Source organism: Hippopotamus amphibius, chromosome 12 (genome assembly GCF_030028045.1).
Source record: "Hippopotamus amphibius kiboko isolate mHipAmp2 chromosome 12, mHipAmp2.hap2, whole genome shotgun sequence".
Classification (NCBI taxonomy): Eukaryota; Metazoa; Chordata; class Mammalia; order Artiodactyla; family Hippopotamidae; genus Hippopotamus; species Hippopotamus amphibius.
Window position 1 is genome coordinate 98093339 of NC_080197.1, and position 12844 is coordinate 98106182.

The 12844-nt window shown below is 37.9% G+C and overlaps 1 protein-coding gene and 1 pseudogene across 1 annotated transcript; both read left to right on the plus strand.

Annotated features, from left to right (window-relative positions):
• Positions 1 to 1223: 1223 nt before the first annotated feature.
• On the plus strand, positions 1224 to 2161 carry LOC130834178 (olfactory receptor 6C2-like; annotated as a pseudogene).
• Positions 2162 to 11460: 9299 nt separating this feature from the next.
• On the plus strand, positions 11461 to 12399 carry LOC130833720 (olfactory receptor 6C2-like). The gene has a single exon (XM_057703638.1). It carries the CDS (start codon positions 11461 to 11463, stop codon positions 12397 to 12399), a length of 939 nt encoding a protein of 312 aa, XP_057559621.1.
• The last annotated feature ends 445 nt before the right edge of the window (positions 12400 to 12844 follow it).

Here is a 12844-nt window from a genome sequence, read left to right on the forward strand (position 1 = left end):
ACACGTTAAAAAGGAAATACATAATTACAGAGGGTAAAGGAGTGCCATAAGAAAAACAGTGCAGCACTGAAAACCCCAGGTTCGCAGAAAGTTTGTTTTGGAGAGCATAGACCTCCTCTCTGAAGCTGGAGGAACTGAAAAAAGCCACTACAAATGGGACATGCCCAGGGAGAGAAAGAGTAGAAAAGCTGAGGTTGGAGGGAAATACAGGGGCCAGATCATGTGGGAATTTTCAGGCCAGAGTTAGAATTTCACTTTTATTCCAAGTTCGGAAGGAAGCCATTGAAGGGATTGAAGCCAGGAAATGACATCATTCAATGTATCCATTTAAAAGAGCATTCTGGTCGTTATGTAGAGGATGCTTTGTTTTGCTTTTCATAGTTTTGAAAGTGAAGAGAGTAGAAAAGCAATAGTTATCTCACAAGCATGTTTGCCTGTGGAATTCGGAAAAGACAGAGATTAATAGGAGAAGCTTTAGGAACTTCACCTCTTTCATTATAATCAACTCTGTTTACATTCCACCGAAAGAAGATACACAACATTTACGACCAGAAGGATTATCGGCATTCATTCTAAAGCCTTGTATAGAATAATAAAAATAATAATAACATAACTTTATATGGTGTTTATTACATTTCAGACAATTTTCCAAGTGGTTTAAATACGTTAACTCGTTTATTCCTTTAGCAACCCTATGAAATACATTCAATTATTCTCCACAGAATAATCCTTCCACATGAAGAAAATGATGCACAGAGATTAGTAATTTACCTAAAGTCACGTGCCGAGTGAATCATAACCTGAGCCCAGACGATCAAGCTCCAGAGTCCATGCCTCAAGCCCATGAGCTGTGTTGCCCCTCTGGTGCCATTATATGATTCGTGATAGATAATGCTTTTGTTTTTGTTTTTGTCTTTGTTTTCCTACATGGCTGATATCATCTGAAAGAGGCTCATTCCCAGGTCTTCTTTTGGGTGGTTTTAACCTGGGAGACCTATCTTTAGTATAACGATACGAAAAGTTAATACCAGCTTTCTGGCCACATTATTGTATGAATCTTGGAGTAGCATGAGTCACCAATGCAATCACATTATCAAATAAAATGATATTGTCTTGCCTGGCATTCTTACTCGACTCCCATTTTTTAATCCATTCGAACTCTACTCATATCCAATGTCTACCTTGTTTTTACCAACAGCACCTGCAGAAGTCAGAGGTCAGTGATGAAAAATTACACCATGTTAACAACATTCATCCCGGTGGGACTGACAGATGACCCAAATCTACAGATTCTGCTTTTTATCTTTTTCTTTATTACCTATCTGCTGAGTGTGATTGGGAACCCGATCATCATCACCCTCACTTTCATAGATTCCTGCCTTAAAACTCCTATGTACTTCTCCCTCCAGAATTTCTCCTTTTTAGAAGTCTCTTTCACCACTGTCTGTATTCCCAGATACCTGTATACCCTTGCTGCTGGGGACAATACAGTTACGTATAATCCCTGTGCCACTCAATTATTTGTTGCTGTGGTCCTGGGTGTGGCTGAGTTTTTCTCCTGACGGCCATGTCCTATGACTGCTACGTGGCCATCTGCAAACCCCTGCATTATGTGACCATCATGAACAGCATGGTCCACATCAAGCTCCTCATCGGCTGTTACATGTTAGCTCTGATCACCGTCCTCCCACCCTATATCATGGGCTTTGATCTCAAGTTTTGTGACTCTAATGTCATAGATCACTTTGCCTGTGATGCTGCTCCCATCCCAAAGATTTCCTGCTCGGACACAAAGTTTATAGAGAGATTCGTCTTGGTCCTGGCTGTGTTGACACTCATTTTCACTTTGGTATGTGTAATTATGTCCTACACATACATCATCAGGGCCATCCTCAGATTCCCTCCTGCCCAGCAAAGGAAAAAAGCTTTTTCTACTTGCTCTTCCCATATAATTGTGGTTTCTATCACTTATGGAAGCTGCATTTTCGCCTATATCAAACCACATGCAAAAGAAGGGGTTGCTGTAAATAAGATGGTGTCAGTGCTGACAACTTCAGTTACCCCTGTAATGAATCCCTTCATTTACACTCTGAGGAACAAGCAAGTGGTACAGGCTTTCAAAGATATGATCAAAAGGGTTGCATCTATTTCAAAGAACTAAGAGTAGTGAATTTAAAAGATCAAAATGTAAAAAAAAAACTTCCTATACCCGTTTTAACAGTCTTATTGAGATGTAATTTAACTACTATAAAATCCACCGGTTGTAAGTGTACCATTGAATAAACTCTAGTAAGTTAATAGAGCTGTGCAATCACCACCAAATCCGGTTTAGAACATTTCCATCACCCCAAACATTTCTTTGATAACCGTTGGCAGTTGATCACCACTTCCATCCCCTATCCCCCAGTACAACCACTGATCTGTTTTATGTCTCTAAATTTGTGTTTTATGGACATTTTCTATAAATGGAAACATATCTGTATTTTGTGTCTAACTTCCTTCATTTGGCATGATGTGTCTGAGTTTCATCTACGTTGTAGCATTTATCAGTAGTTTATTCCTTTTTATAGCAAATAGTATTCCATCACATGGATAGATCACATTCTGTTTTTCCTTCACTAGTTGATGAACATTTGGATTGTTTCCATGTCATTGTGAGACATATATTTTCATTCTTTCCTACCGAAAGCGGAATTGTTGATGTGTATGGTATCCATAAAGCTGTTTTCTAAATATGTACCATTTTATATCCCCACCAGCAATGTGTGAAGGGTCCAGTTTCTTCACATGTTCGCCAGCCCTTGAATCTGACTCTTTTTTTATTACGGCCATTCTTATGAGTGCGTAATGGCTCCAGATTACGGGATTTATTTGCATTTCCCTAATGATGAATGATACTGAGCATCTTTTCATGTGTTTATTATCTGTTTGTATATCTTCTTTGGTGGAATTTCTATTCAAATAATTTGCCCATTTTTTAATTGAGTTGCTTGTCTTCTTGTTGAGTTGTAAGGCTTCTTTATATATTTCGATCCAAGTCCTTTATCAGATATATGGTAGGTAAATATTTTCTCCCAATTAGTGGTATGTGAATAAATGTGTGAGCTGATACCTCTTTAAAGTCATTCATTTCAGCATTGGTTGTAATAGCAAAAGAAGTTAATCAATTACAATGTCTTTCAATAGAAGATTGTTCCATTCAACAGAAGTTCCATTCTGCAGAATACCTTTCATCTATTTAAAAAAAAAAAAAAATTTTTTTTAAGTTCTTTGTGTATTGACATAGAAAGATTTCCATTATGCTGTATGTTTAAGAAAACATGCAAAACAGTGCATATATCCCTTCTAAGGGTATTTAGAAAAAGATGAAAACTTATCATCTAATTATATGTATGTCTAAAAATGCATAAAAACACTGGAAAAATGGTGGAAGTATACAGACAGGTGACTGAGCATACGAGGATAAGGTGATGAAAATGAGCTTTAACTGAAGATCTTTTTATACTTTCTGCTGTTTGAAAGCTTAAAAAAATCATATAATGCGTGCAAGTATTCATCATATAAATACATACACATAATTCATACAACTCACACAATACATTCATCAACACAGGAATTTCTATGCACTATGTAAAATATATTTCTATTCCATTCATATTCCAATTTTATACTCATATTTTATTCACACTAGTATTTAATTCATAGCCATCATTGTTGCAAGTTCACAGATAGTTCATAAATTCATTCTATGATGTGAGTTTATACTCGATATTTCTACCGTAAACCTGAGCACCAACACTATGCATTCAAGCATGTGTCGTGCACTGAGAGGGTTCACTTCAAGCACATTTTTCATCTTAAATGCACATATATGGAAAAGATGGCTGAAGTTATACTTTCAACTTTAGTGGAATTTTTTCAAAGTCTAAGTAAACGAGATTTTTTTTTTAATAAATTTATTTATTTTATTGGCTGTGTTGGGGTTTTTTTGCTGTGCACGGCTTTCTTTTAGTTACTGTGAGTGGGGGCTGCTCTTCATTGTGGTGCGCAGGCTCCTCATTGCTGTGGCTTCTCTTGTTGCGGAGCATGGGCTCTAGGCACATGGGCTTCAGTAGGTGCAGCACATGGGCTCAATAGTTGTGGCTCACAGGCTCTAAAGCGCAGGCTCAATAGTTGTGGCGCACGGGCTTTGTTGCTCCTCAGCATGTAGGATCTTCCTGGACCAGGGATCGAACCCATGTCCCCTGCATTGGCAGGCAGATTCTTAACCACTGCACCAACCTAGGAAGCCCAGGAGATCTTAAAATATAAAGATAAGGTATAAAGATAGAAGCAGAAATTAATGAAATGGAAAACAAGGATACAGTATGAGAGAAATTAATAAAGCCCCCTCCCCTCAAAAAAGCTCATAAGATTTTCATGTTCTGGTAAAACTGATAAGCAATAATAAGCAGAATACAAATAATACTAAAAGTGGAAAAAGAGACTTGATGGATACAACTTAAATAACAAAGATAAAAATGCCACAAAAACATTACATCAGTAAATGTAAATCTTAGTGAAACGAACTACTTCCTCTTTTCAAAATGACCTCAAATAATAAAAACAGAAAAACCTACATGGTGCTATAAAATTTAAGGAAATTAATCAACAGTTTCAAATATTCGAACAAAGAGAAGACCAGTCCCAGATATTTTACATTTAACTCCTACTACTCTCAAGAAACAGATAATTCCAAAAAACTAAAATGTTTTCAGGACCAGGAAAAATGTAACTATTCCTCAGTTTATTTTAGGAAACTAATATAACCTCCAACCTAAAAACATGTAAGATAAGTGCAAGAAAGGAAATCTGAAGGACAATCTAACTCAAGAACACATATGCAAAAACATTAAATAAAATATTAGCAAGTGGAACATTTTTTGTTTTAAAAAAATGATGACCTAGTTTGGTTTTCTGTCAAGGATGAAAAGATGATTTAATATTAGTAAATCTATTAATATCATGTCATCACTCCAATAACAAAAGGAGAAAATGTATATTTATTTTTCTAAATACACTAAAATTATTTTATTTACACTAATTTACTAGATATTTTAAAAACTGATAAAATTCAACACGTTCATGATAACTCTTAGCAAGCTATGAATGGAAGTGAATCTTGGAGTGTCCAAGTGAACCTGAAATAATTAGCTTTGATCTTTCCTACCCAGGTTAATTATTAAAAAATATAACAATCTGACAGTAAAGTATATTGCTTTACTTTGGAATCACGAGTGTGCGATCTCCTAAGTATTTATAATAATGAGTCACATAACTGGGCAAAACACACATGAGTTGAATGGGTGTCCAAAACCCAAGGGAAGAGCTATTCTCCTACAATAGGAGAAGGTGTGGCTTCACCCAAGTCCAGCATCTCAGGGCATCCCTGAGGCTTCTTCCCTGAACCCAGCAGAAGAATGAATCCTTTAAGCTATGAGAAGTGAAAAGAAACCACACTTGTGATTTGTCAACAACAAACACATTGTTTTTGCTCCTGACCTATTTCTGATTCTATTGTTGCATCTTCCTTTCTCCAAGGACACAGTCCCAAATGAGAACTGTTTTGTTCTCGCAAAGTTCATTACACTATAGGTTAGTGTCTTTTGAACCCAGGATCCCAAGGGGTCCTATTGTTTGTTTAATCAGTTGATCCCTGCTCACCTGTTGAGGATCAAACAGATATAACTTATACCATTTTTGTTAATACATAATTTGCAGGGAATCTTGTCTTCCTGTACAGAGGTCAGGATATCACTTTGCCCAAACCAAAGAGTTTCTCACCGATGTCAAGAGTCTTTAATTCTTTCAACTACACAGAATATATGAGCAATTTTTCCTAGAATTAAAGTCAGAAAACAGCCTTCATTTGGTATCCTTATAAGACTGTAGAAGGTAAAAGGACATTTGAGGAAGACCCCTGGGAAATTCTGGGCAATGGGACTCTAAGAGACCTCTGCCCACTCACAGACTTGCCAGTGAGTGCAAGTGTGTGAGTGCATGAAAAATATTGCAGGACACGCCATCACTGACAAACTCTTCTCAGCTCTGAGTTGCCCTGAGGCTATTTGCAGTTAAATTGCCCACAGAAGCCATGAACAGCAATCGGAAAGGTGAGTATGATTTACTTAGTCATGCCAGTTGTTCACCTTCCAGAGTCCAAGTAGTTCAAAGTTACAAGAAAGAAGGCTTTGACCTGTCTGTTTCAAAACCCAGGTCCTGAATAGTTAGGAACAGTGTTTCACCATAGGAATCAATAGCTATATCCAATGTTATTCTTTTCTCTGACAAGTGACATTTGAATTTTAATAAGACTTCACAAAGATGTCCTCTGGAAAAGTTTGAAGCATAGGATAGAAATGTTTAAGGGAAGAATATAGCCTCCCATGAATGAGATCCTGGGGAAGTCTTCCTGTTCTCTTAATCCAGCAAAAATGCCTCCCTGATGTTTCTTTTTGGCTACACAGCCTGAATATTTACCACTGGAGATAAATCCCTATATTTAACAAGCAGTACCACAAAGTGCACTTGCGAGGGTAAAACACTGTGTTGTTATTAAGACACCACAATAAATCAATGAACTTTCATATGCTATTCTGCTTGAGTTCCAGAGGAGACTATGATGCTATCAGATATTTGCAAGGACAGAAGTTAGAACATTGTGGGTGCACGGGGCTGGCCCAGGTTGAGGAGAGTTTGGTGGACACCATATATGGGCACTGGGAATCTGGATGGGAAGACAAGGAAGGGTAATAGAAATGCTACCAACTTCAACCCCTGGTCTAGTGTGGTCCCTCCCTGAGTGGTTCCCCTGTACCTGGGAAAGAAGCAGCTAATAGACCAATCATTTATTACACACCCAAGTCATACCCTGTCCATAAATTCAGGGGCAGAGGGCTCTGAAGTGAGATCTGAGCACATGTTGCAAACGGACACTGCATCCTCAGTGGGGAGGGAAGAGCCACATTTCCCCAACCTCAGGGGCAACTCACCTCAAGATCACTATGAGAAATATGTTGAAACATCCAAGAGAAAACCATTCATATTCCAAACTAATTGAGGTCTCCTGGGAAGATCTTTTTCCATCCCAGTGATGATTGAAATTGGGAGCCCTAGAGAGAGTGACTACAAATGGGAAACATTCCAGTTGCCGCAAATGTAATTAATTATTATTGTTGAAGACCATCTCTCTACTATAGGCCCTAACTCAGAAATAAAGACGACCTGGGCATTGATTCATTTATTCCCTGGAAGTTACTTGGCAAATAGCATCACAAAGAACATCAAAATGTTGGTCATCTTCCCTTCCTCAAAAAATAAAGAGGAGAAATAAATCAGTCAAATAAAGAGTTGAGAAGGCAGTGTTTTGCAGTGGTTATGAATTGGGTCACATAGTCATACTGCTTGGATTCATATTCCTGCTTTACCACATCCTAAGTCAATGACCTTGGATATGATTCTAAATATCTCTGGATGTTGATTTCCTCAATTGTAAAATGACGATTAAACTATAACCAGCCTCAGACAGTTGCTTGGAGAATTAAATGAGGTAATCTAAATGTTTAACATAATTACTAACTTTTAGTACCTGCCTTATAAATGTTACATATTATTACCTTCCTTGAAGAGGTTTGTGAATTAAATTGAATACAACCAAAAGGGGATTCTTTGCCCTGGTACTTCCATTAAAAATCTATTCTTATCCCAGGAATTTCCTCATTAGAAGTTTATTCTTCAATTTAAAACATAAATATGTCTGTAGTGAGTAATATAAATATAGTTATCAGCTTCTAAGACATTGGGTGAATTTATTTTCCAGATCTCCTACAGCACTGAGGGTAAGTTTTCCTGAAATAATATAGAGATTGAGGAAAAAGCTGAAATGGACTGGGTACCCTTGGAAGATTTAAACACACAGAGACACACACACACACACACATTAGAAGTGGCAAACTTCCTAACGGGTGAGTGGAAACCAGGGAAACCAAGGAAAAAAAGTCCTGAGACTTGGCACAGTGGGGAAAAAGCATGCCAATCAGATTTAGGAAACTTGGATTCCTCCTTAAACTTTGCTCCTAATTAGCCTGGTGATGGCTGACCCTCTGATTTCTGTCTTTAAAACTAGGGGGTCGGCTAAAATAATTATTAAGGTGCTTTATATCTCTCAGTTTATGCAGCTCTCTGAAGTCCTTGATCATTTCTTTATAGTAACCTGGCACCCATTTGACTAAGTTTTTCTCTTTCTTGTTCCTTTATAACAGGTCAAAGAGAAAGAGACAGGGCAACATATACAGGGCATAAAATAGATTTCTTATAAATTAGTGGGGAGAATTGCAGGGGAGTTCTCAGGTCATACACTGTGATGAAAGAAGAGGACCCTCAGACAAGCTCAGGAGAGAATATGAAAGCTGTGATTACTGAAAGGACGTGAATATCCCAAGGAACAATGCTTGAATTAAGAGATTTGGGCAGGAAATTGCATCAGAAAGTGCAGTGTAGATTATAAATGTAAAAGAGATTCAGAGAGAATAAGTCCCATGTTGCATTGTATGTCGTTGAATTACATCTATGTGAACAGACATCAACAAATATTACATTTTCGGAATTTAAGAGGACCTTATAATTTTGTATTTAATTTCAAGGATAGAAGAAAACTTAAAATATATACATGGACTAGAGTAAGAGGTGGGAGGCAAATCTAGGGATAAGGTAGAAGAAAGTGTAAGACAGCATGTGAACTCTGTTCACACAGGGAGAGGCAGCAGGTCCTGGAAGAAGAAATGGAGTAAATAGAATGTATTTGATATTTGTCCTATGCCAGGCAGGATGCTAAGAGCCTAAAAGAATTAATTTATTTAATCTCTATACTAACCCATGAAGAACATACAATTATTATTTGCATGTTACAGACCAGGAAAGACAGCCCATTACGGAACTTCGCAAGGTTTCACCGCCATGGTTTGAATCCAAGTATCGAGCCCTGGTATCTACTTTATTCCAGAATTACACTCTTAACCCCTACCTCTTATACTTAACCCAGATGGGCTCTCTTGGAGGAGACCTAAGGACTGGGTCACCATTTGCCTCAGCCAAGCTCCTTCTGAGAAAATGAGGTAAAGAGATGAACAAAAATGGAAACCCTACTTCAAGGCCACCTCCTTCCATCTGCAATCCTCCCTCCGGGACACTACTCTTAAACCCAAGTAGCTTTAAGAGATTAATTCTTATTTATTCTTAGGTACAGATGAAATAGCTTAGTGTAGTTATGGGGGGGATTGTGACTAAAAGTGAACCATTAATCTTTTTGATTTCTAAAATTGCCTCAATACACTGAGGTCCTTAATTGAAGATCAAAAGCCTAAAAGGTAAATTGATGGATGATGTAACTTTTCGATTACACTTTAAATGGAATTAGTCAATCAGTTATCAAGGACAAAATGCCCAGTCTTAGTCACTCAATAAATACATATTGCTTATCTGCTATGTGCCAGGAAAAACATCTAGTCCTGGATTTACAGTGGTTTACAAAATAGATCCGTGTATGTTCTCATGGAACTTGCTATCAAGTAGAAGATGAAGGTAAAAAGTGAATGAATTCATAAACGCCTCATATAATAAAAGAAATAAACAGAGAGCGTGCTCATAACATTGGAGGTAGAAAGAACACAGACAGGATCCTCCAGAAACGCATCTTTGAGGGGGTTAAATTTAAGCTGGCACCTGAAAGATAAGATCCAGCCACCCAAGAATGCAAAACAGAGCATTTCTAGAAGAGAGGAAACATTACGAAAGCTCAGGGGTGGAAAAGAATTTGGCATCTTCAAGGAACAGAAGACCAGTACAGTTGGGTGAGCAAATGAGAAATTAGCAGCATTTCACAGCAATGAGATCATGAAATACCTTATAAACCAGAGGAAGGAGTTTGACTTTTATTCCAACAATTATGGAACTCCAGTGAGTGGTTTTAAACAGAGAAACGGATCTCATGCAAGGTTTTCAAAATTACTCTGATTCTGTCTTTAGAACAGACTTACGAGCGTGCTTTTGTGCAGTTTAAAAGGGAAGAGAGCAGAGAGGTGCGAGGCACTTTAAAGGAGAATGTGCACTATCACCGCAAGCCAGGAAGCAGAGGCTGAAAGGAGACAAATTGTAACTTCACAACCTTACCTGTAGTTGCCCCTGTATCCCACATGGAACCAAGATGATGAGCACACCTTGAGGTATTATTGTCGGGAAATTACAAACCATGCATATGTTTATGAGAGTGTCTTTCTGTTCACTAATACCAGTAATGTAACATAGCTTCTTTTCCATGAGGTTGTTAATCAAATAATCCCTTTACTATTTTTTTTCAGAGCAATACAAAAAAGCTTATTTATTCATTGGGTTAAAAATTAAGATTGTATAGTGAACAATATTAGGAAATATTTTCAGCAAATAAGTTTTCTATCAACAGTCAATGTGTCAACAGTATTAGTTGCCTGAAATCAGAATTACATGTCTAACAAAACCTTTTACAATTTTTTATATCTTTATTGGATTATAATTGCTTTACAATGTTGTGTTAGTTTCTGCTGTACAACAAAGTGAATCAGCTATATATGTGTGTGTGTGTATGTGTGTGTGTGTGTGTGTGTGTATCCCAATACCCCCTCCCTCTTGAGCCTCCCTCCTACCCCCCATCCCACTTCTCTAGGTCATCATAAAGCACCGAGCTGAGCTCCCTGTGCTATACCGCAATTCCACACTAGCTATCTGTTTTACACATGGTAGTGTATATATGTCAGTGCTACTCTCTCAATTTGTCCCACCCTCCTCTTACCCTAATGTTCATTACAGCACTATTTACAATAGCCAGGTCATGGAAGCAACCTAAATGTCCATTGACAGATGAATGGATAAAGAAGATGCAATGGAATATTACTCAGCCATAAAAAGGAACGAAATTGAGTCATTTGTAGTGATGCGGATGGACCTAGAGTCTGTCATACAGAGTGAAGTAAGTCAGAAAGAGAAAAACAAATACCATATGTTAACACAAATATATGGAATCTAGAAAAATAATGAATCTAGTGGCAGGGCAGGAATAGAGATGCAGACATAGAGATCCCTTTACTGTTGAATTAACACTACATCAATATAATAATAGGAATCTTTAACTAGAGCCTTCTGCCTGGTATCCAGTATAATACCTAGCAGTGGGAGACCAGTAGCAATAATGATTAACTATTAATTAACTGCCATTCCAATAACATTCTTGATTAACAGGTAAATAAAATAAAACCTTGGCTTATTTAACTAAGCTAACATCAGCTAACATTTTCATGTCACCCCTCTGCTAACTCGTGCAATAGTCTATTTCTCTGATCTAATTTCTCTATTTTTTTAACACACAGGGGGAACCACAGTCAGGAATCAGGGATGAAAAATTATACAGCCATAGCAACATTCATCCTGGTGGGACTGACAGATGACCCAAACCTACAGATTCTGCTTTTCATCTTTTTGTTTATCACCTACCTGTTGAGTGTTGTTGGGAACCTGACCATCATCACTCTCACCCTGGTAGATTCCCACCTTAAAACACCCATGTATTTTTTCCTCCGGAATTTCTTCATCTTGGAAGTGTCCTTCACTACCGTCTGCATTCCCAGATTCCTCTACACAATGGCATCTGGGGACAATACTGTTACCTACAATGCATGTGCCACTCAGTTATTTTTTGTTGTTGTCCTGAGTGTGACTGAGTTTTTTCTCCTGGCGGCCATGTCCTATGACCGCTATGTGGCCATCTGTAAACCCCTGCACTACACGACCATCATGAACCACATAGTTTGCATCAGGTTCCTCATTGGCTGTTACGTGATTGCTCTAGGCATTGCCATCCCACCGTTTGGCATGGGCTTTGAGCTTGAGTTTTGTGACTCTAATGTCATAGATCACTTTGGCTGTGATGCTGCTCCCATCCTGAAAATTACTTGCTCCAACACAGAGCTTCTAGAGCGATTTGTCTTGGTCCTGGCTGTGCTGACGCTCCTGTTCACCTTGGTGTGTGTAATTATGTCCTACACACACATCATCAGGACCATCCTCAGATTCCCTTCTGCCCAGCAAAGGAAAAAGGCTTTTTCTACATGTTCTTCCCATATAATTGTGGTTTCTATCACTTATGGAAGTTGCATCTTCATCTATATTAAACCATCTGCAAAAGAAGGGGTAGCTGTTAATAAGGTGGTATCAGTGCTTACAACCTGGGTTGCACCGGTAATGAATCCCTTCATTTACACTCTGAGGAACAAGCAAGTGGTACAAGCTTTCAAAGACAGGATCAAAAGGGTTGCGTCTATCTCAAAAAACTAAAGGACTACTGAGTGCAAAAAGACGAATTATAGAAGAACTCCCTAGTTCCATTTTATTAGTCACAGTTTTGTATATCACAACCCCATTCTGTTACACGTAGTGCCCACAATTAATACATGTATTAATAATCCTTTTTAGCTCAATCTATTTCCAGAAATACATGTGAAAACATTCATTGTAAACATTGGTAACAATACACCTATTATTACCTACAGAATCGAGAAACGTAGACAGTATCAATTTACTATTACATTGGTGCTCAGCTACTCCTCTTTTAGCGACTGATAGGTCTTCATTTGAGTCCCAGATCCCCCAGGAATATCAGTGACAATGGTTTCAAGGGTGTATGCATACGTCCAAACTCATCAAATTGTATACATTAAATATGTGAATTTTTGTATATCAGTTACACCTCAATAAAGCTCTTTTTTGAAAAGGGAAATTA